Genomic DNA, 22754 nt, shown 5'->3' with positions numbered 1-22754 from the left:
ACCACAGTTGCTTATTCAAATATCGTGGGGTTGAAACAACATGGTTATGCGACGATGCCTCGGGTGGAAGAGATGCTTGCGAGCTATCTCTCCCCTGAGTCTGCATGGTCGCTAAAAGCCCCGCAGCTGCCCACTAAGCCGGTTAGAACAACATCAGCTTTAGTGGGTAGGGCATACTCGGCAGCAGGTCAGGCGGCCGCATGTTTACACACTATGGCGGCACTTCAAGCCTATCAAGCCGACCTGCTAAAAGATATTGACGATGAGTGTGAAGAAGTGGGGAGGGAAACGATAGCAGAGATTAGGAGAGCTGCTGATTTGTCTCTTCGGGCCACCAAGGAGACGGCCAAATCCATCGGCCGTTCAAAGGCAGCCCTGGTGGCCACGGAGAGACACTTATGGCTGAATTTATCCGATATCAAGGATAGAGATAAAAAGTTCCTATTAGACTCTCCTATCTCCCCTGCCGGCCTCTTCGGCGACTCCTTAAACACAGTCGTCGAGAGGTTCCAAGAGGCAAAAAAACAGGCAGCTGCGTTTCAAAAGTTCCTCCCCAGAAAGTCTCATGTCTCTGGGGCTGCTGGGCGGGAGCAGCCCCAGCCGAGTGTGTCCTCCTCTTACAGAGCGCAACAAAGAGAGAGTGTTGCTACCTGCGCTCCCCCACAGAGAGACTGGGGGCCGGGACAGCGCTCTCAGCCGAGGTCTTCCCAAGGTAAAGCAGATCTGAGGACTGTTATCATCTCTAGGAAGGCCTCGGCGAAGAAGTCCTGACGCTAAAGGTGCCAGGCTTCTGATGGCAGTTCCCTCCGAGGGGAAGCGGTGTGTCGAGGCACCCGTCTCCTCTCGGTGCCATCAGGGGGCCTTTCTGCCAACCCTGCCACCTCTGGTGCTTCAGGGCACAGTGGTCCTCAGCGAGTGCAAATCTCGCGCGGGGATGCTCGCTCCGTCTTAAGTGGGTCAGTTCGGTTGCTTCCTGCCGGCGCGCCGTTTCAGGACACCGGGCTGCCCACACAACAAAATCCAGAGTCCAGCCTCGAGCGCCCGCCAGGGTGAAATCGATCCTAGACGCCGTGAGCAGGATAAAGCTAGGCCAGTCACTCACTGTAAAGCAGTTCCAGAGACTGCTGGGTTTGATGGCAGCGTCCAACGTGTTACCTTTTGGCCTGCTGTACATGAGACCCTTACAGTGGTGGCTCAAGAGCAAGGGATTCTCCCCGCGGGGAAATCCGTTTCGCATGATCAAGATCACGCGGCGATGCCTACGTGCCTTAGTTATGTGGAAAGATCCTTGGTTCTTGTCCCAGGGTCCGGTGCTGGGAGCTCCTTGTCGTCGCTTAACGCTAATGACGGATGCATCTCTCACCGGCTGGGGAGCGACCACCAGCTCTCCTGGCACATAAACCAGCTGGAGCTGATGGCCGTGTTCCTGGCACTCAGGCACTTTCTCCCAGACCTGAGGGGCCATCATGTGTTGGTTCACACGGACAATACATCGGTGGTCTCCTATATAAATCGCCAGGGGGGTCTACGCTTGCGCCGGCTGTGGAAGCTGGCACATCGACTTCTAGTTTGGGCCCAGGGCAAGTTGCTATCGGTCCGAACAGTATACATTCCGGGGTATCTGAACAAGACAGCAGACTCCCTGTCGAGGCAGGGAGTGGTGCCGGGGGGTTGGAGACACCCCGAGGTGGTGGAGCTCCTATGGAGCCGCTTTGGTCAGGCTCAGGTAGATCGGTTTGCATCTCAAGAGACAATGCACTGTCCCCTATTTTACTCCCTCACACATCCAGCCCCTCTGGGGTTGGATGCCATCGTGCAGACGTGGCCGAGGCTGCGTCTGTACGCCTTCCCCCCTCTGGCATTGCTACTAGGAGTGCTGGAGAGAGTACGCCGGGACGGGGTCCGTCTGTTGCTAATAGCCCCGTTCTGGCCAGGCCGAGTATGGCTATCGGACATTGTGTCTCTTCTCGAGGGTCCCCTGTGGGAGATTCTGATCAGGAGGGACCTTCTCTCCCAGGCGTTTCGGGGTCAGTCCTGCACCCGCGGCCGGAGTTATGGAAACTGTGGGCTTGGCCCCTGAGGGGGCCCAGCTCATAGACTCAGGTCTCTCTGCCGAGGTGGTTGAGACCATATTGCCCTCCAGAGCTCCTTCAACGAGGAGGCTGTATGCCCTTAAATGGAGAGTCTGTTGCATGGTGTTCCAACCATTCTCTAAATCCAGTCAACTGCCAAGTCAACTCAATGCTAGATTTTCTGCAAGAAAAGTTATCTTCAGGGTTATCCCCATCCACCTTGAAAGTATTTGTGACGGCAATATCTGCCTACCACGTCCCTCTGGATGGTGCATCGGTGGGGAAACACCCATGGGTTACTCGCTTCCTTCGTGGTACTCTGAGGCTAAGGCCTGCGGCACGCTCGAGGGTGTCGACCTGGGATCTGGCTGTGGTGCTAGAAGGTCTAGCTTTGGCCCCCTTTGAGCCTATTGAGGAGGTGCCAGAGAAGTTTCTCAAACTAAAAACTGTATTTCTCTTGGCTATTTGTTCTCTAAATTGAGTAGGGGATTTGCAAGCATTATCTGTTGCTCCTTCCTTTCTTGAGTTTGTGCCAGGTATGGTGAAAGCATTTCTATTTCCGAAAGAAGGATATGTTCCCAAAGTTCCCACGAACGTGGCAGGTCCTATAATGCTGCAGGCCTTCTCTCCGCCTCCCTTTCAGAATTCAGACCAGGAGAAGTTGAATCTGCTCTGCCCAGTGAGGGCACTAGATGCGTATGTCCAGAGCTGCCCTGTGGCGAAAATCTGAGAAATTGTTTGTCTGTTTCGGGTCCCCAAGTAAAGGGAAACCCGCATCTAAGCAGACGTTAAGTAAGTGGATAGTCAAGGCTATTTCACTCGGATATAAGTCAGCTAGCCAACCTTCGCCACTGCCGCATTCACACGGGCCGTCGGCGTCAACGCTTGACGGAGGGCGTGGTTGAAGCTTGGTGCTGACGCGACCGTCATAGTGACAACAGCTAATCACATTAACTTGCCGCTTGGACCACAACACAAAAAAAGCACCTTTTTGGACAGCTAGTCTATAAGACTATTTTGTGTATGAAAACTGATCACTTTAATATTTTATTCCTCATTTGGCTGGGGGATAGCGCCTATTTGAACCACACATGATATGATATGCTGCCTGTCATTCATTGATTAACAGAGTACACGGACAGAATACAAGCATGATACATTCCAGATTCTCCAACCGTCTCTGCCGCCTCCTTCCAGGCCTGGTCTCTCCAGTTTGTGTGCCGGTATGTAAATAATGATTGGTAGTAAAGGACCGGGTGATTACCCACCGCAATTATTAGCTTTTCCTCCATTTTAGATCGTTCTTCACTCTTCATTCACCAGTGTTTTAAACGAACGCTATTGGCTAGCGTCTGCTCTAGGATATTTGCATAGGGTGATCTGATTGGATGATGCCTGCGTTGGCGCTTGAAAAGTTGAGAAATCTTCAACTTTTGCCGCTTGCAACGCGAGTGAAGCGACGCAACGGAACCCACAATTCAGTTCGTCAACGCATGACGTCACCCATTCAAAGTAAACGAGAAGCGTTGACGCCGACACCCCGTGTGAATGCTGCGTAAAGGTCCAAGCCCACACTACTCGGAGAATGGCTGCCTCCATGGCTCTTCTGTCAGGAGTCTCGCTTCAGGAGGTGTGTGATGCGGCAGGGTGGTCCTCTCCGCACACTTTTGTGAGGTTTTAGAACTTCGATCTAGCCTCTACTCCAGGTTCTCAGGTGCTTGTAGCTTAAATGTGCGCTACGACTTCACATATACAGGCACTTGAGAGTTATGGTGGCGTGGGTATTGAGTTCCCGCAGCGATTGACGCAGCGTAAGTTCCCTTGAAAGGGAACGTCTCAGGTTACGCATGTAACCATGGTTCCCTGAGAGGAACGAGCCGCTACGTCGCTTTGCCATACTCCCGGCACACCTGTGACCGACTTGTTCGACTTTTTCAGAAGCTGACACTGTTTGGTTCAGGGGTGCTTTATAGTTTCCTGGTCAATGACATCACCCGCCTATGACGTCCCGTCACGCCATTGGACTGATTCTACGAGTGCTTCATGACGCAATCACGTAGAGGCATTCCCGCAGCGCTTGACGCAGCGTCTCGTTCTCTCTCAGGGAACCATTGTTACATACGTAACCTGAGACGATTTCTGAGCGATAATGATGAGCCAATAAATAATTTTTGGCCTATAACCGATTTAAATTACTATAAAAATTACTATTTTGTGTAAAATAATAAAAAATAAAGATTACATTTAACATCAAATCAGTGTTTCCCCTACCATTGTTCAGGGGGGGCGCCCCGCCCTCCCAAAACGACCCCCCGCCCCCCTGAATGAATGACAAAAAATATTTGTCATTACGTTCGACAATAAGAATTGCCCGATGGTTGCCAGCGTGAAAGACACTCGGGCCAAAGCTGCATCTTCACGGAAACTGATCATTTGCGCATTTTTAAGCCTTGCCAATTTAAATATTCAAGCGCTCATAGACGAGAAAGTGTCTCTCAGTTTGCTCGTCGCGAAGGGCAGCAACAACACACACACACACACACACACACACGCACGGCCACGCGTCTCAGTGCGCGAATATTCACACAAAATTATATCAAAATGACTGTCTTGTTGAGTATCATCGTAAACATAGTCGGTTAGGTCTTTTAAATGAACGTAAACATGAAATTTGCCAGTCACCGCCAGCATTTATGGTCATTTTCACAAGTTTTAATGGCCCACAGAATATCTAAACATGCAATATATCAAAAGAAAGAACAGACCCACTGTTTTATTCCAGCTTCATACATTATTTTTTTAATCAACACTTGAATGTTGCAAGTTTCATGAAAAAGCAACATTTTGAGCATAAAGCTGAAAAAAATCACGTTTTTGTAAAAGACTGACATTACGTCCAAACGATGAACAAAACACAGATGTTGTAGATCGAGTCCATCAACACCCCAAAGCTTGACAGTCCTATAATTCGTCCTGGGTTGACATTTCATTCAATAACATTAGGCAGTTTTGATTTATATGCTGTTTAATGGTGATGATCGCGTTATTTTACATATGCATCTGCTTATGATAGCGCACGTTCCTTCTTCTTCGGCTGTTTTGATCAGGAGATTCTGTTCTCGTGCAGGAAATGCGCTACAGCGCCCCCTACCGTATAACAGTGAACACACATGGAAAGCCGGAAAATATCGTCATTGGCTATATAAATATTTAGATAACAAAAGACAAAAAAAATTCACTCACTGCTCTTGACTGAATAACTTTTAATAAGGGTTAATCTGTATTTATATGCAGTGACATATCATTTTATGCAGATTATGCAGTTATATTTTACATTTGATTACTATTTTTGTACCTGACAATCTAGTTTAGACCTACATGAAAATAACTGTTTATTTAATTTGTATATGTTTGTTCTGCTGTATTTATTTGTGCTTTTGCTCATAATTTGATTATTTGTTCTTATTTTATTACTGACGATCTTTATCAATATAAAAAAAATATATGAGTTAGGATATTAGTTTTTAGAGTCATAACCTTATTTATTAAGCTTATATGGCTCAAAAACAATACTAGGCCTATTTTATTTTATTTGTCTTTTTTTTGTGGTGGGGTCAGTGAAAAATCTGACAGGGCAAGTAAAAATTTGAACCCCTGAAAAATATCCTTAGCATTGAGCCCTGAAATATAGTATATATATTGTTTATATTTCTTTTCCAAATTAATTAATTTATTGTCTATGGCAACACCACGTATCCGTAACACTCCCGCTCCGCGACACTGGTAGTTTCGGGAGGTCCCCCCCCCCAAAGCTGTAAACCTAGGGGAAACACTGCAAATTATTACGGTTTCTAAAGATTAAATTAAACAACGGCAAATTATTACTTTAATAAATAATGTGGGAGAAAATAACACTACTAATAATGGCTAATAACCAAACATAGTACTGATATATTGTGCATCCCTAGAAAAAAACCAAGGACAACTAAAGTCAGGCCCAAATTTTAACTGATCATCTAGTAAGTGCAATCCCATTTCCACACATCTGAATGGTCATCATATCAAAATCACCATCAGCATTATTTACTGTAGGCTTACAAAGAGCGCATACTCACGTCTTAATGTTGTCATGGTAGACTTTAGTATCAGAGGGCTGGTTGTACAGAGGCTGTGGAGAAACAGGAAATGGATTCAGAATAGCTAGATGAACACTCAAAGGGCAATCTATTACATCAGAAAAATTGCATTAATTTCACAAAGTACTCACCAGCTCCACTTTAGGCCCCAACCCTTCCAGTATCTTATGGGCTTCTTCAGCCTTTTTCTGTGACACAACAGAGAGAGAATGTTGGTAAAAGAGACAGATGTATGTCACTGTGGTTAGATAGTCTGCCTGCTGACACACCACACTAAACGAAACAAACTGTGCTCTCATTTGTTGACTGCCAGCTTTGATAGAGACAGAATGTGTGAAACTGTGTGCGTTTCAACAGCAGAAACTCCTCCAGGGTTAAAGGGAGCAAAAATAAACATGCCAAAAATCACCATTTCCTGAGCTGCAATGTTCTGTCTGGGAAACGCCTCCATTACACAATCCCACAATTCTTTACACCCAAATCTACAATCTGTTTTTGTAACAGTTAGAAAAGGATCTACTAAGTATATGTGTTTGTAACTGCCTCTTGATGAAAGCAGGAAGTTCAGAGATGTTCCCAGACCAGATGGAGTGCTGTAGTTTTGCCTCACTTCCTTCATCTGTACTTCTTACTCTCTCACCCTCATCACCTCCAAGTCTCAACTCATCTGTTCTCTATCAGTTACTGTGCTCAGCTACCTTTTCCTTTCAAAACAAGCAATAAAAGAAAAAACACCATATGCACATAAATCGCAAAATGTAGGTGTCCAGAGTGCAAATGCAGACACACATACACAATTTAAAATTACAAAGGGAGCAAAGAATAAACAAAGTGAAATTACAATCACGAGACATCACTGTGGCCAGTTGCATAAACATATCTGCTAAGTTAAGACTGCGTCTTAATGACCAACTAGCAATTAGTTAGTCTTACATTTTTCATAGGATTTTCAAAGATTTAGATCAATCTACCTTTTTATGTAACTGACTTTTGAAAATGATGACCCGTCTTGAAGGAAAAAAAATTAGATGACTAACAAAATTGTAAGACTAGTCTAAGCAGTTTATGCAATTTGAGTTATGCTTGGCCAATCAGACATCAATAAACAGGCATAAACACAAAAAGCTTTCAGCATCTTTTCAAGACCATATTCAAGTTTTCTGAAGATTATGCAAGACCTTCATAGTTCATGCTTTGTGCAGTATTATTTTGAGCCATATGCTCTTAGATAGTCACATTACACTGTCAACAACAAAATGTATTTTAAAAAAAAAAAAATTCCTTATCAGCTGAAACCCTTTCAGGAAAGTGTTTGCTCACCGTTTAAGCACACTCTAAAAACACTTAAACACATGATCTGTAAAGAACACATTCTGCTAGGTTTCTCTGTGTGAGAGAAAGAGTGGGAGAAAGACACCATGTATAAATGTGTTCGTACCCGGTTCTCATCATAAATGATCTGGACGATGCTGCGATGTTTGTGTTCCACAGGGGGCGGCGTCACTGGCTTTTCTGGCTCTACTGGCTTGGCTGCCTCCTCCTCCAGTTGTTGCTAAGAGACAACAAACAAGACAATATACATTAAACCTGAAAAGCATATAAATATACACACAAAATATAACTCACAAGTCTAAAAGTCTCTTCTCCCTGGCTCGACTTCTTTAACGCAAGAATTATTGCTAAGAAAATTAACACACCTCTCTGTTTTAGCACACAAATTGAAGCATCATTCATGTCCGTAGCAAAAACTGTGTGGGACGAGTTACACTGCAATGTTAAATACCCAAGTATGCGCAATAATAATAGCGATCCTTGCCTCAGCAAGCACCACTAATCAGAAGGATGCATGACTGCACCAGACACAATGCAACTTTCTCAAAGATGTGCAGAGGTGTAATAATGCATTCATACACATCCTCAACATATTTCTCCAGTTACTTTCCTTCTGAAACTGCATTGCATAATTAAATTGCTGCTGAAGTGGGACTTATTTCATCTCCTAAACATCAGTAAACGAACAAAACAAATTGAAGATCAAGCAATTGATGAGCAAGAAAAAAGAAAAACCTGGTTGAAAAATAGACAAGAAAATTATTTTAGTCAGACTTAGAAACTTCCAGTCTTAAAGAGGACATGACTATTCAAAACAAGATAACTGATTTATGGTTTTTCTCTGTCTTAGTTCTTCATCATGCCAGAACAGAAGGGAAAGTACCTTCAACCAGCATGCTAGTATCTCTACAATCAGACATTTTAGAAAATGGAGTAAGGAATGAATGTGTATGCTTGCTGCTTCTGGGATTATCATGATGCAATCCCTAAGGATTTGGCATCACCATCAAAGAGCAAAAATAGTTGGCACAGACACGCCTGTTGTGACAAGCCTCTCTCAAAAGGGCAACATTTCCCACAAGGCTTAGGTAAAGACTCAACAAAAATCCAATCTGCTGCTAGCAGTGAGCACCAGTGCAAGAGAAACTTTTCAGTAAATGGAGCTGAACCCTGGCATGTACAGGGAAAGAGTCAGCAGTTTTGGTTGTGATTTAAACAAACAAATTGTCATCACACAACTAGCGCCTGAAATGGTCATAAGCTCTTTATTTACAAAATGAACAATAGCTTCGAGCTGAAAGCAAATAGTTATTGATCTGTAGCAGCATTTAAGTCTCGCTCTCATCTGTGTTTGCTGAGGCTACACACCTGTTTCTTTTTGAGTTTGAAAATCTGCTGCTCAACCTTGGCAATCTCACGGTCAACACGATCCATGCTCTGAATCAACTCCTCTTTAGAGAGTTTGGATGGCGAATTGTCCGCATCATCGCCCACCTGTGGTACTCCACCTGGGGACGAGGCCTCCACCTTCACACTAAACTGGGTTTCCTGTCCCAGAAAACAAGAGGGAAAAGGAGAGAGAATAAGTTCAAGCCTTCAAACAATCTGGCAACAATAAACAGCTTTCAGTTTTCATTTCTATCTGCACTGTTTTATAGAATAGGCAAATGTTTAAATCTCTCACACTGGTATCCTTCTGGTATGTATGCACATTAATCACCTTCTTGACCTCTCCAGTGGTCCTGATGGTGTCCTGTATAGCGTGTGGAGGGGCCAGTACGATGCCGGAGGGCTGAGCTCTGAAGTGTGCTTCAGATACATTCTCTATGCGGGGACGCTTGGCCTCGAGAGAGTCCTGATCCTGCTGAGCTTGGATGGCATGAAACTGCTGCTCATAACCATGTCTACGCTCTGGCGGCCTGCAGGAGACAAGATAGATGCTTCTAATTACAATTATTATGCTTTAAAAACCTCAGCACCAAACAATATTACTGAAAACAACACAAAATAGTTACATTTCCATAATATTAGCTTTATCAAAATTATTTGATGTAAAAACAATTATTTGAGAATTGCAACATTTTGCACTTTATATTCCAAACATATATCAACATAAATGCATTTCTCTGAGATTTGGAATTGGGAGCATATTAAACAAACAAAACTTTCAGCTACACACAGAAACACAGAAATATTCTTATTAGAACTGTTCAATTTTATACAAAATGTAAAACCTTTAAAATATTACATTCATGTCAATATTTATTAAAAGCTAGGAGGGGAAATTATACATTTAGCAATGAGAATAAATGAGTAACATAAGTGGTGACAAGTGACTGTTAAAAGTGTATTTGTCATTAAATCATTCATTCAAGAGATTTGTTCAAAAACACTGATTCATTCAGAAATAAAACAAGTGAAGTCTTTATGAGGGAGTCATTGAATCATTCATTCAAACCCTTTTTTAAATAGTCATTCTAATTAAATATTTTTAAATAGATTGCAGCAATTTGTTCCTCAATGATGGCAGCTCCCAGACATGCTAATCAGCCGTTATCACAAAAATATCAAGCGCGATCTAAATCGTGGAAAGAGACCGATTACAGTGAAGTTTTACACAGCACTAGAACACGGTTCTCAGTCCCATATTTTGTGCTTAATACAGCTGCGTTCATACAGCATTCTGCTTTTTATGAGCTGCCGTGGGTGAGGCTGCGAGACACGCGACTCAAAACGTACAATCTGCAACCAGTTACAAAAGCATTTAACAGCGTTGTTGGTTATTTAAAATATCTAATGGATGTCATCCCACAGTTTTTTTTTAAAGAATCGTTAGCTACAGCCCTATATTACTGATTAATATCTTTACTCTGCTCACACATTCATAATGTTATCTTTTAATAAGGTAGAAATAAAATGAGGAACATAGCATTATATTTCAAGATAGAGAGAGGGGCAGAGGGTGTATCACCTCTCAGTCCCAGGGTGGAATTCAGACAGTAGTGAAGGTCTGCGTCGCTGCTGGTCCTGCAGGGGGGTACGGTAGTCAGGAACCGTGAACTCCTTAACAAACACAGATACTCACATCAGATATGAAACAGAAAAATATGTGGGCAGAAAGACAGAATATGAGTGTACGAATATGAGCAAAAATGAAAGGGATAAAGAGATGAATAAAAAATAAAGTCAGTCTCCCCAGACAGTCAAAAACACAAACACAATCATCTCCACTGAAACACACATACACTGATGCACATCTCTGCTCCTTCACAAATGCATAAGTCTTTTTTAAATTCTATTAAAACATGCCATTATAAAACATACACATAAAACTGTCTTTAACACATTCACTGCTATAGATGAGATACTCACTCAATTCATCATTAGGGTTGGTGTCCATTTTAGAACAGTTACTCATTTTAATGTGTTTTTAAACCAACCAAATGCAAGATGCAAAAGAGAACCCAATTGGCACTTGTGCGGTTTTCTCTGCTGCACACACATCCAAAGCATGCACACAAAAAGCAGCCTCTCATATAGTGTACAAATACTGAATTGACTTCTCTTTCACATCTTGCACTTGAACAGACAAATACACACAATTATGGCAAATTATCCTAAACACAGTCAGTTTTGTCCTAAGTGAATGTAAAAGTTAGAAAAGAAAGAAAACGCATGTGTAACATAATATTGGATCTGTGCATTTGGTCTTAAAGTGACAGCAGCCTGATAAACCAGCAGTCGTCTGTGCCATTAATCACTCACTGATCTTGACTGAATAACTTTTGGAACTTTAAAAAGGATTCCTCTATATTTTATTTAAGAAAAATATGCAGTGTTTTTACATTTGATTATATATGATTTCAATTTATCTACCTGAACTTTGTTCAGTTGTATTTATTCTTATTTTATTAATGATTGGTTACTTGTCTTTGATAATGGTTGAAATTTATATGAGTTAGTCTACTTGTTTTGAGTCTACAAGGTATTTTTGTTAAAATCATAGGCAAAAGTTCCCTGTCGGGCTGCTGATTTTTGTATTCACCTTCAACAGAATGTTTTGCAAACAAACTGAATATGTTTTCTATCTAAATGTTCTCTTTCCTCATCTCATGTTCGAGATTTACCTTTGGGGAAGGGCATCTGTACCTGACCTCTGAAGTAGCATCCAATTGCACCAAGTCTGGCTTGACAGACAGGAGCATGTGCTCAATGATAGGTAAGGGATTGCCCCTTACCAAAGTGCAAAGAAAACCTGCACACAGTCCCTTTCCTCAGTTGTCATTAGATTCTCGCAAATTAAATACAACAGAAAAAAGATAATTATATTTGACACATTGACATCAGAATCCGTGATGTTGCTCCGACTTTTCTTTTCAAACCGGAAGACGAAAAAAAAAAGAAAAAAAAAAAGGCAAAAATAACTAATTTCCACTTATGAATAAACTTACGGAGTACGTTTAGTGTTTTCAATGATGTACATTCTGTACATATCTGTTCACATCTCAAAAAATGTGTTTTGGGGTTTCATGACCCTTTAAGAGCTTTGCTGATTCAATATACTGTAACACGTGTTTCCATTTACATCTTTTTACATTCAAGAGACTTATAATGGGGCGGCAGTGGCTCAGTGGTTCATGTAGGTTGTCTACAAACCGGAAGGTTGGTGGTTCGATCCCCGGTTCCACCTGACCAAGTGTCGAGGTGTCCATGAGCAAGATGCCTAACCCCAGCTGCTCCCGACGAGCTGGATGGCGCCTTGCATGGCTGACACCGCCGTCGGTGTATGAATGGGTGAATGTGAGGCAAAAATGTAAAGCGCTTTGGATGGCCGTAGGTCTGTTAAAAGCGCTATATAAATGCAGTCCATTTACCATTTATTTACCATTTGACCAAATGTGTTTACGAGGATACTCTCCAAAGTGCCATTTCAAAATGTATATGTGTAGGCTATTTGACAGTTTAGCCGCGTATCCGAAGCCCACAGAATACTTTGCTTATGTGCGTTCCACCCCATCTCGGAGCGTCGCAAAGAGCCGCCCAAGGAACAGTATCTCTTTCGTGGCTTAATGCGCTTTTAATAACACTGTTTAATACCAAGCACGTCCCGCAGTTTAGCAACAGTAGACTACATTTAATAACACTCACTTATCAGTCCTTCCAGAAAAATGCGGCTTTTTTTTGTGATTGTTGCGGGCAAAAATCCTTGATTATGCGGCACGTTTTCTTAAAAAATGCGATGAAAAATGCGGGATATTTATGCAATTTTATGCGATAAAATTGCGGGAACTTGCAAAAACTGCGGTTTGATGAGAAAGAGAAAAAAAGCACTCATCTCATCATCTCATTCTCATCTTGTTTTATTGAAGACCTTAATAATGGCTCAAATTTACAAAACATTTAGTCAATCAAGTTCTGTAGCTTTACAAAAGGAATATGCTACAACTTCTGAAAAAATTTATAAATAACTTCCTGTTTTACAGATGTCGCTATACAAAACAGACATTTGAGTGCTTCCAATGCACAAAGTGCAATCTCTTAAAGGGTTAGTTCACCTAAAAATGAAAATTCTGTCATTAATGACTTCCCTTTATGTTGTTGGACACAAATTAAGATATTTTAGTTGAATTCCGATGGCTCAGAAAGGCCTCCATTGGCACAATGTTCACTCTCAAGACCCATAAAAGGTAGCCTACTAAAGACGTCCTTACAAAGTCCATCTCACTACAGTGGTTCTACAATAACTTTATGAAGCGACGATAATAGTTATTGTGTGCAAAAAAAACTAAATAACGACTTATATAGTGATGACTGATTTCAAAACACAGCATCATGATGCTATGAATCATCGAGTCGATTCATGATTCGGATCGCGTGTCAAACTGCTGAAATGCGTGACTTTGGCGTTCCAACCCGCTGAATCGACTCATTGATTCATAACGCTTCAAACCGCTGAATCAACTCATTGATTCATAACGCTTCAAACCGCTGAATCGACTCATTGATTCATAACGCTTCAAACCGCTGAATCGACTCATTGATTCATAACGCTTCAAACCGCTGAATCAACTCATTGATTCATAACGCTTCAAACCGCTGAATCGACTCATTGATTCATAACGCTTCAAACCGCTGAATCGACTCATTGATTCATAACGCTTCAAACCGCTGAATCAACTCATTGATTCATAACGCTTCAAACCGCTGAATCAACTCATTGATTCATAACGCTTCAAACCGCTGAATCGACTCATTGATTCATAACGCTTCAAACCGCTGAATCGACTCATTGATTCATAACGCTTCAAACCGCTGAATCAACTCATTGATTCATAACGCTTCAAACCGCTGAATCGACTCATTGATTCATAACGCTTCAAAGCTTCATGATGCTGTGTTTTGAAATCAGTCAGCACACAGGGAAACTGCTTTGCTCTTTTGCTGTTATTTTTGTTGGCCAATGGGAGTTTGTGCTTCATCATGGTTTCACCGGTATCTATGGTTTCTCCACGGGTTTGAAGCTTGTAGATGACGTTCGCGTCGGGTAATCACGTCACTTCAAAACGTTCCCATGGCAATAGGAGGAAATGGCGGCTCTTGTGTGAAGTAAACGAAAAATTTTCAACTTTCTGCTAATATATATGACTTTTTTTGCAACGAAAATGCGGGGATTATGAAATCATGATAGCCCCGCATATTTTGCACGTGGAAATAGGCAATTTATGCGGCGAAAGTGCGGCGTATTTGAAAAAATGCGGCCCCCGCATGAATATGCGGACTTTGGCTGATTATGCGTTAAATCACGCGATCGCATAATCGCGTTTTTCTGGAGGGACTGACTTATTCAACTGATTTGGATGTTAAGTTTGGCTTAGGGAGGAACAAAAGCGCACCACTGTAAAGGAAAGGTTGGTGCGTTGAGCGGAAATGCGGCAGCGGTACAATAAAATCGATTTGCGTCAATTATCTTGGTTTTCATAATCGGTGGAAGCCAAAGTCGAAAATCAATTACGATAAACTGCACAGCCCTAAAATGAATACTGATATCAGACAGTTTTTTTTTTTACAGCTAAATAGTGACAAAGAAATCACAGTTGTCTGAATTGGCTGCAGTACAGCAGGATTACTGCAAGATCTGCTGGTATGAGGTCACCTCACTGAAATAGACAGACATCAGATTTCCTCTAGAAGCCAGTCACACTTTGTGACCGTCTGTGCAATAGATGCTTCTAAACTGATAACAACCTCAGAACAAACATGGTCATGTCCATGGTGCAAACAGGAAATATGTAAATAATTGAGTAATGTGAATTAAAAAGAGAAAAAGTGCCAAAAAGGAGAGAGAACAGCTGGGGTCTGTTTATTTCTGCTTCTCTAGCTCTGAGGAATGTACTACAGTGATACCCAAATTGATTTGTAACATTGAGGCCCAGCCATTTCTGGCCTCCATTCATCTGAGAAAGAGGGAGATTGTCAGGGCAGAAAGAGAGGAACTAAGTTTACAAGCAATTTGCAGAGCAAAACAACTAGAAGTCATTCCTTTTCAATGAAAGTTGGTGATTTCCAGAAACATGAGAGGTAGAAACAATAGGCAATGTGCTTACTTTTGTGCCAATTAGCAGTAACATGATGCAACCCCTACCAATAGAAGTGAAGATACTGGAGCAGACTTGACCAGTAATTCCCGAGATGCCCGAGGCCTACTGTTGTTGAGTGTAAGAAAGATGAAGGAGAAGCTAATGTAAAATCACTGTTCTACTGTTTACTGGTCTGTCTATTAAATACAGTCGCCCCAAACAATTTAATTGCCTAAAAGAACTCTAAATGGGCACACCACTGCCTACAATCAGTAGACTGGCTCTGACTTTTGGCAACTAGCGTTGACTTCTCCAGATTGCAAGTTAGAGTGAAGTGTATTAGAGCCTATAGGTTTTGCAAGCTAACCGCTTGCTTAGCTTTTACCCAACGTAAATGTTAAATTATATTACAACTATTTTACTTAATATATTATAACATTTGTATACGTTTTAGTAGTGATGGGCGGTATACCGGTTCATACCGAATACCGGTATTTATTTAAGTTATGATATGAATTTTGATGATACCGCAATACCTGTATGTGGCACTTAACGAACGTTTGGAACGCGGCGCAGCGCGTCACTGTTTGAGAGGGGTCCCGTTTCACTTTTGCACAGCTGAGATCGTATCACAGCCTATGGTAAGTCCGAAATCGCCCCCTAAAGCCTGATTGACTATTCCCTACGTTATCCACTTATATTGTTCACTTGAAAGAGTGAATGAAAACGAGAGCGGTTTCTGCGCGGAGCGCTGTGATGAGATTAACAACATTCTTCACATGTAGGGATGTCGCGGTAACCGCAATATTGTAAAACCGCGCTATTGACAAGCCAACCGCAGAGGAAGGAAAGCAACCGCAGAAACCGCGGCAACCGCAGTGTTCAGTTTTTTTTTTTTTTTTTTTTTTGGGCCTTGTTTTACAATTCGTCAAGTGCATTTGATGTTAAATAAATGAATAATGATACAAGAGTGTTACGACTGTCATTTTCCCGCAAACTGTCTGTATCCGGTGTTTGTTTATTTTGAATAGGCCTACTGAAACGATGGCAGGCGCTCTCGTCCCAAAACCTAATGTCACCACGTCGCTAGTTTGGGAACATTTCGGCTTTCAACCCAATGAAAAAGGCGAGCCAGCGAATTTAGATGAGCCGATATGCAAAATTTGCAGCAAAAGGGTTCCTGTGACACGCGGCAATACACCTAATTTGAGGCGTGATCTCGCTAACTGTCTTCCAGCCGTTGAAGCGCAGCTGCCCCCTCAAGCATCAGGTCGCGGAGCAACTTCAAAAAGAACAGCTGAGGCCGCTACCAGCCGACAGTTAGGAGTAGCTGAAGCCTTTGCAAAATCTGTAAAATACAGCCGTGAAAGTAACAGGCATAAATGCCTTACAGCAGCTGTTACGCAGTATCTAGTTCAGGAGATGGTTCCATTCAACACGGTGGAGAAACCAGCATTCAAATCAATGCTTCAAAAACCTACTTTTCAGAAACTGCTGTGCCGAAAATGTACAGCACGGTAAAGAGATCGATCAAAAGCGAGCTTATGATTGTCGACTACTTTTCAGCCACAACCGATATGTGGTCAAGTGTCAATATGACTCCTTATATGAGTCTAACGGTTCATTATCTCAGCATGGAATGGACTCTGAAATCACGCTGCCTCGAAACGGTGTTTATGCCCGAAAACCACACATCCGACAATATTTCCGATGCTCTCCGGCACGCATTTGAAGAGTGGTCCCTGGATGAGAAGAAGCTGGCCTGTATCACTACAGACAACGGGGCCAACATCGTTGCACCAGTCAAAAAGTTGAACTGGCCATGGCTGAACTGCTTTGGTCACAATTTACATTTGGCAGTTACAAATGCAATGGCAAGCGTCAAGGACCGCACAACCCGAGCAATGGGCCTGTGTCACACATTGGTCAGTACATTTTCTCAGAACTGGTTGAAGAGAAGAGATCTAGCGAAAGCTCAAGCGGAACTTCAAATTCCTCAGCATGGCCTCATACTGGTAAGTTATAAAATGTAAACTATTTGCTAACTTATTGATCATGTTAGGCAAAAAATACAAATGTATAGCCTACTGTCAATAAAATAAATAGCCTACTGTCAAATATAGGCTACTTGTCTGTTGCTGGATTAAATTTATTTTTTTCGTTTAAAATAAATGTTTTACAAAATTAAAAAAACGAAAATTACATCAAAAAGGTCAGATATATAGAAATTAGGCTAATTGCAGCTTCAATTTAACATCCATATCAGTCTGTGCACATTTAAAGAATATGCATTCTTTTGCAGTCAGGATAATTTAAATGTATTTTTTGTTTAGTAAAATATGTATTGAAACGAATAAATAACCTAATTTAAAATGTAGCCTAGCCTATAATTTATTTTGGTAGGCTAATTAGGCTAGTAGATCGTTGCCATTGGCTAATTTCTAGGCTATTCAATGTTCTATTCTATTCAACTCTGTTCAGGACTGCGCTACGAGATGGGGCAGTAAAGATGGGGCAGAAAATGAGATGGGGCAGAAAATGGTGGAAAGGGTTTTGGAGCAAATCCCGGCTATCAGAAGAGTTCTGGATGACCGGAGACACCACCATCTAAATCCAAGCTGGCAGGACATCGCTGTTCTTGAGTCCGTGAATGCAGCACTTAAACCCGCGGCTGAGTTTACGGATCTGCTGTCTGGCGAAAGCTACGTTACAGTGTCTTCTGTCAAACCAGTCCTGAAACTCCTGACAGAACATATGCTTAAACCATCAAGCGAGGATACCACCTTAACATCGGACATAAAGCACAAAATGTGTAGTGTTCTACAGGGGAAGTATGAACCAGCTGCCTTACAAAAACTTTTGGCAAAGGCCAGTTTTTTTAGATCCTCGATATAGGGACAGTTATATAAATGACACGGAGACAAAATCCGCACTCATCGAAAAGATGGTGGGAGTGGAGGACGAAGAGACCGCTGCCAGTGCGTCAGTGGTTGGAGACAAAGGGCAAGTGGAGGTGCCACCTGCAGCAAAGAAAAAAACTCTTGGAGACCTACTGAAGTCACGGACAACCTCCGCGTCAGAGCCCATACCCAAGAGAGAGCGAGCAGATAACGAGCTCAGTCGCTATCTGCATGAGGAGTGCATCAACTCCAACGCGAATCCACTGTCCTGGTGGCGCGATAATCAGTTTAGATTTCCGCAGTTTAGATTTCCGCACACCGTCAGAAAGAGTTTTCAGTGCCGCGGGGAATATCGTTACCCCCATGCGATCCTCCCTGAAACCACATAAGGTTAATATGTTGGTTTTCTTAGTGCGAAACAAGGACATGATAACCCAGGTCTAAATCACTTTCGTTAACGCTTAAGTAAAATTTTGTTTATTCTCTGTATTTTCACATGGTTCTGTTTTCACACGTTGTTTTCATGTGATAGCCTACTTTAGAATTCTTTCGTTTTTCAAAATGGAACATGCATTTTCTAATTGCTTCTTTTCATGTGATACGCTAAAATTATTTGATTTCTTTTATTTTTTAAATGGGAAAAGGCATGTTCTTGTTGCTGTTTTGCATTTAACAATAAACAAAAATGTTTTAAAACGTGTCTCTTTGTCAGTTAAAAAGCAACATTTTATGCTACATATCTCAACAACAGAGCTTTTTGTGCAGTAAAATCAGGATAAATTAGGTTTGTAAAAAAAACAAAAAAAACAACAAAAAACGGCGGTAATACCGCAGACCGCGCTATTGAGCCACCCATAATAACCGCAAGGTAAATTTCCTAACCGCGACAGCCCTATTCACATGGATCATATAGATCAGATATAGACCGGAGCAAGCGTGTTTACGTTTTTTATGGACCCATTTCATATACTCTAGTGCTCTAAACTATGGATGGGCATTTTTGTCAATTTCTCATTTCGATCATCGATAGGTCTCAAAAACGAGTACTCGAGTACTTGGGGACGGGGCATGTGCAGGGGGCGGGGCATGTCCGTCATTGAGATAATGAAAATACTGTTATGAAAATGGTTGTTGACAAATACAAACGTGACATGAAAACAGGTATATAAAAACATGAACAAATAATAAAAAATATAACTGCTAGATTATGATGCATAAATGTCTTTGAAAAAGAAACATCTTTATATAATGACCGTCTCAAATAACCAAGTCAGTAATATCGAGCATTGCCTTTGAGCTGAAACTGTGAAATAACACCACCCTGCAGAGCTTGCTAGCTGGTTAATAAACTCAACCAAACGCACCCTATATCAATATTAATATGAAGATTATAATGAACCTATTACGACATAAATCAACACAAAAGGACGTGAATGCGCACGTGAACTTCAGCGTGCTAGATTTTACAGGCTATGGTTTGAAACGGAACATTTTGAATGCGCTCTTCCCTTAACAACGCTGATACACGGACAACGAAAGCACACAGCAAATGCGCACATGAACTTCACGTGCTAGTCTGAGTGTTCTCGCTAGTTTCTCTGTGGATCAGCTGATACACGGGGAACTAAGCACAGATCATTTACAGCATTCTATTTCCATCGTGTTCTCATTATAATGCTATGTAGGCTATGACAGATTGGCGCTGCACATCTTGCAATAACCATTTAATGATCAGTGATTCCAGACATCACTGCAGTGCACGCCTCAGTTTCACTTTATTTCGCCGCGGTCTGGAGGCGTGCTGTATAACTCTAACCAATCAGACCTCAGGTACCGCGCAAAATGACGCAATAACTAATAAAAAAAAAGAGACAATTTTTTTTAAAAGTCAGGGCGATCATCGTTCTCATGATCGATGGACGCTGTCCCGTTCGAGTACTCGATTACTCGACCACTGTTGCCCATCCCTACTCTAAACATGAACCAGCGGCGTGTATACGCACATATTTCATCACGTCTTCTTCAAATGAAATGTAACATATGTAAAGGACACTGAACTGTACGTCTAATCATGACCGCGATGACACGATGGGTTATTCTGCTACACAGAAGACGATGCCGGTTAATAAATAGACTGACAATTCAAAGAAGAATAGGCAAAAGTAACAGCTTTATTCTTTCTGTGTTAAACTGACGTGTGTCGTTTGTTCAGAGACTGTAGTGCTCTTAAATGTATTTAAAAATATCTTTACACCTTTTAAATGCTCTCCCGTGTTTCTCCCTCGTTTTGGCAGTTTGTTGTTATATAGGGTTAGATTTTTTAAATGCTTAAGGTGCCCTCAACTCTGTTTTTTTCTCTCCGTGGTCATATTTAAATATTTATGTGTCTGTAATAAGCGTGTTGCAGGTCTGTGTTTTATTGGTTGTTGTCTCCCCACAGCATCATTTTGTGGGGCTTTGTAAACTTGTATTAATTCTAGTGTGGAATTTTTCTACAATATTTCACTCGTCATGACAGTAAAATAGGGCATTCTAGTCAATCTACTGCAGTATTTCCTCTCTCAATTAGTAGAAAATGTGGTTAACACCCGGTCATGCATAGGGGGCAAAAATACCGTCATATAATGAAACCGATATCATTTTGAAAAATACTGTGATATACATTTTTGGTCATACTGCCCAGCACTATGTTTTAGTCTGATCAGACACTACAAACAGCTATTCTGTAGGATCTGAGGCAGACTGGCAGACCAGTAATATTTGTGGTAAGATTTTTGAAGTTATGCAGTCAAATCAACAACGTGAGATCATCCAACAGTAGAAACACCTACTACAACCAATAATACATCAACTCTCTAGCAATAAAACTGCTGTACGTGTGAATGCCCCATGACACAGCACTTATACAAAGGTGAACAATTAAGTTAGGCCTGGCTGTTAGGAGAAAAGAGGTAAACAGCGGAAATTTTGGCAGGGCAAGTAAAAAATTTTAACCACTGGTCCAACCCGAATCAACACGGCCAGTAGAAAAAAAAAACTTAGCGTTGAGCCTGCTAATGCATGTCTAACTAACATGGGTAGCCATTCTCGTTTTTTGTAGTTTGTTAGCAGTGTAACATGCAGTGTAGGCAAAGGTGTCTGTGGTACTGACCGTCGGGTGACGCGTGGAGCTGAAGGTGTACTGCACTGAGTGTGGTGGGTAACGGCTCTGCTCGCTGCTGAAGGACCCCTGGCTGGGGGGAAAGCCCGAACTGGACATGCTGCGGCTGTAGGGTGCCAGAGGCTCAGATGGGGCCTGGAGCACTGCTACTCAATCACGGCCTCAATGATGGCATGATCGTGCTGTCAAACCACCTGAGGAAGAGAGAGAGAGAAGGGGGAAAAAAACCATAAGAACATTTCAAGAGCCAAACATTCTGAAGGAGTCTTGGGTACAAACTCTTTCCATGACCAGGGCAGCTATTCTTAATTTCTTAATGCATTTTAAGTATTAAAAAAAAAAAATTAAGAGATGACAAAGTATCATAAATTGACAACTATTTCTTTATTGGCAAGCAACATGCATATCCCATTCCCTTTCTTAGAGGTGATTAGAAACAACTTAGAGCAGGGGTCTCAAACTCTCGGCCCGCAGGATGATATTTTGCGGCTTCTTGACATCAAAGTTTAGTGTTAGTGCGGCCCGCGCGTTGCTCTGAAAAGCATCTTTTTGCTGAATCGTTGCGTGTGCAGTGCTTGCTGCCTCCTTTGTGTGTGTGTGTGTGTGTGTGTGTGTGTGTGTGTGTGTGTGTGTGTGTGTGTGTGTGTGTGTGTGTGTGTGTGTGTGTGTGTATGCATGTGTGTGTGTATGCATGTGTGAGAGAGCGAGAGAGAGAGTTGGCTCACCCCTCCCTCGTGCAGTATAATTGGTTGACGCCGCGTGATTGACAGGAACAGACGAACGAAGCTGATCAGACAGTTGAAACGAATGTGGTCTAACAGCGCTCGTCAATGTCAAAATGATTGAGATGGCCAATCAAATCAAAGTATGCAGGGTTTACGTTCTCTTTTGGCTCGTGCACACTGCACAGTCTTCACACATAGACGAGCGCGTCAATCTATCGCTTAATGCCGTTGCGGAGAGAGACTATTCTTTCCGGTGAAATCACAAAACAAAATTGCAAACGTGTCCATGGTCTTATTATACAATCATTGATGAACATCTTTGATTTTAATGAAGAAAAACCATATGAGAGCGGATTAGAACCCACAACTTTTGACATGGTTGACAGAAATTCTACCACCAGACCACTAAAGAATTCGAGTCTTTCGCGGATCTATGTATTTAATCACTCACTCATGCGAAGAATATCGGGACTAATAATATATTTGACGCAAATTAATGCAAATATTGTTTACAAATAGTCCCAAAAAGATTATTTCCCAACTAGAATTAGACCTAGAATTTCGCTCACTGTTCTATTGGACCTGGTTACGGCCTTGCTGTGAATTAGTCTATTATTTAAAATAAAATAAAATTCTTTCATTATTTCATATTACATGATTTAATTTCTATAGGCTATATTTAGTTCAAATTCAGAGGAACAGGTCATGTTCAGAAGAAACATGTATGTTGAAGAACTGTTAATAATAAAGATTGAGAAGATTGGATCAGTTGTGCTACTTTTTTTTGGAATACTTGAAATACTTTTTATGTGTAATACTTGATGCGGCCCAGCCTGACCCAGAGTCTACCTC

At 41.8% G+C, this 22754-nt stretch overlaps 2 protein-coding genes across 6 annotated transcripts in view; both read right to left on the bottom strand.

Annotated features, from left to right (window-relative positions):
- cenpv (centromere protein V) overlaps positions 1-22754 on the bottom strand; it is a 278526-nt gene that overhangs the window by 176046 nt on the left and 79726 nt on the right. The window lies entirely within an intron of this gene.
- ncor1 (nuclear receptor corepressor 1) overlaps positions 1-22754 on the bottom strand; it is a 137653-nt gene that overhangs the window by 89378 nt on the left and 25521 nt on the right. For all 4 annotated transcript variants that reach the window (XM_079815098.1, XM_079815099.1, XM_079815096.1 and 1 more), the window contains exons 2-8: positions 21169-21371; positions 10512-10603; positions 9261-9459; positions 8909-9088; positions 7647-7760; positions 6340-6396; positions 6188-6240 (exon numbers count right to left, since the gene is read on the bottom strand). In XM_079815098.1, the coding sequence (XP_079671224.1) occupies positions 6188-6240; positions 6340-6396; positions 7647-7760; positions 8909-9088; positions 9261-9459; positions 10512-10603; positions 21169-21276 (803 nt within the window). In that variant the 5' untranslated portion in view covers positions 21277-21371. The remainder of the gene's footprint in view (positions 1-6187; positions 6241-6339; positions 6397-7646; positions 7761-8908; positions 9089-9260; positions 9460-10511; positions 10604-21168; positions 21372-22754) is intronic.

This window comes from Gobio gobio (assembly GCF_949357685.1).
Source record: "Gobio gobio genome assembly, chromosome: 4".
Lineage (NCBI taxonomy): Eukaryota > Metazoa > Chordata > Actinopteri > Cypriniformes > Gobionidae > Gobio > Gobio gobio.
Note: the sequence above shows the minus strand (reverse complement) of the source record. Positions and strands in the feature narration are given on the sequence as shown.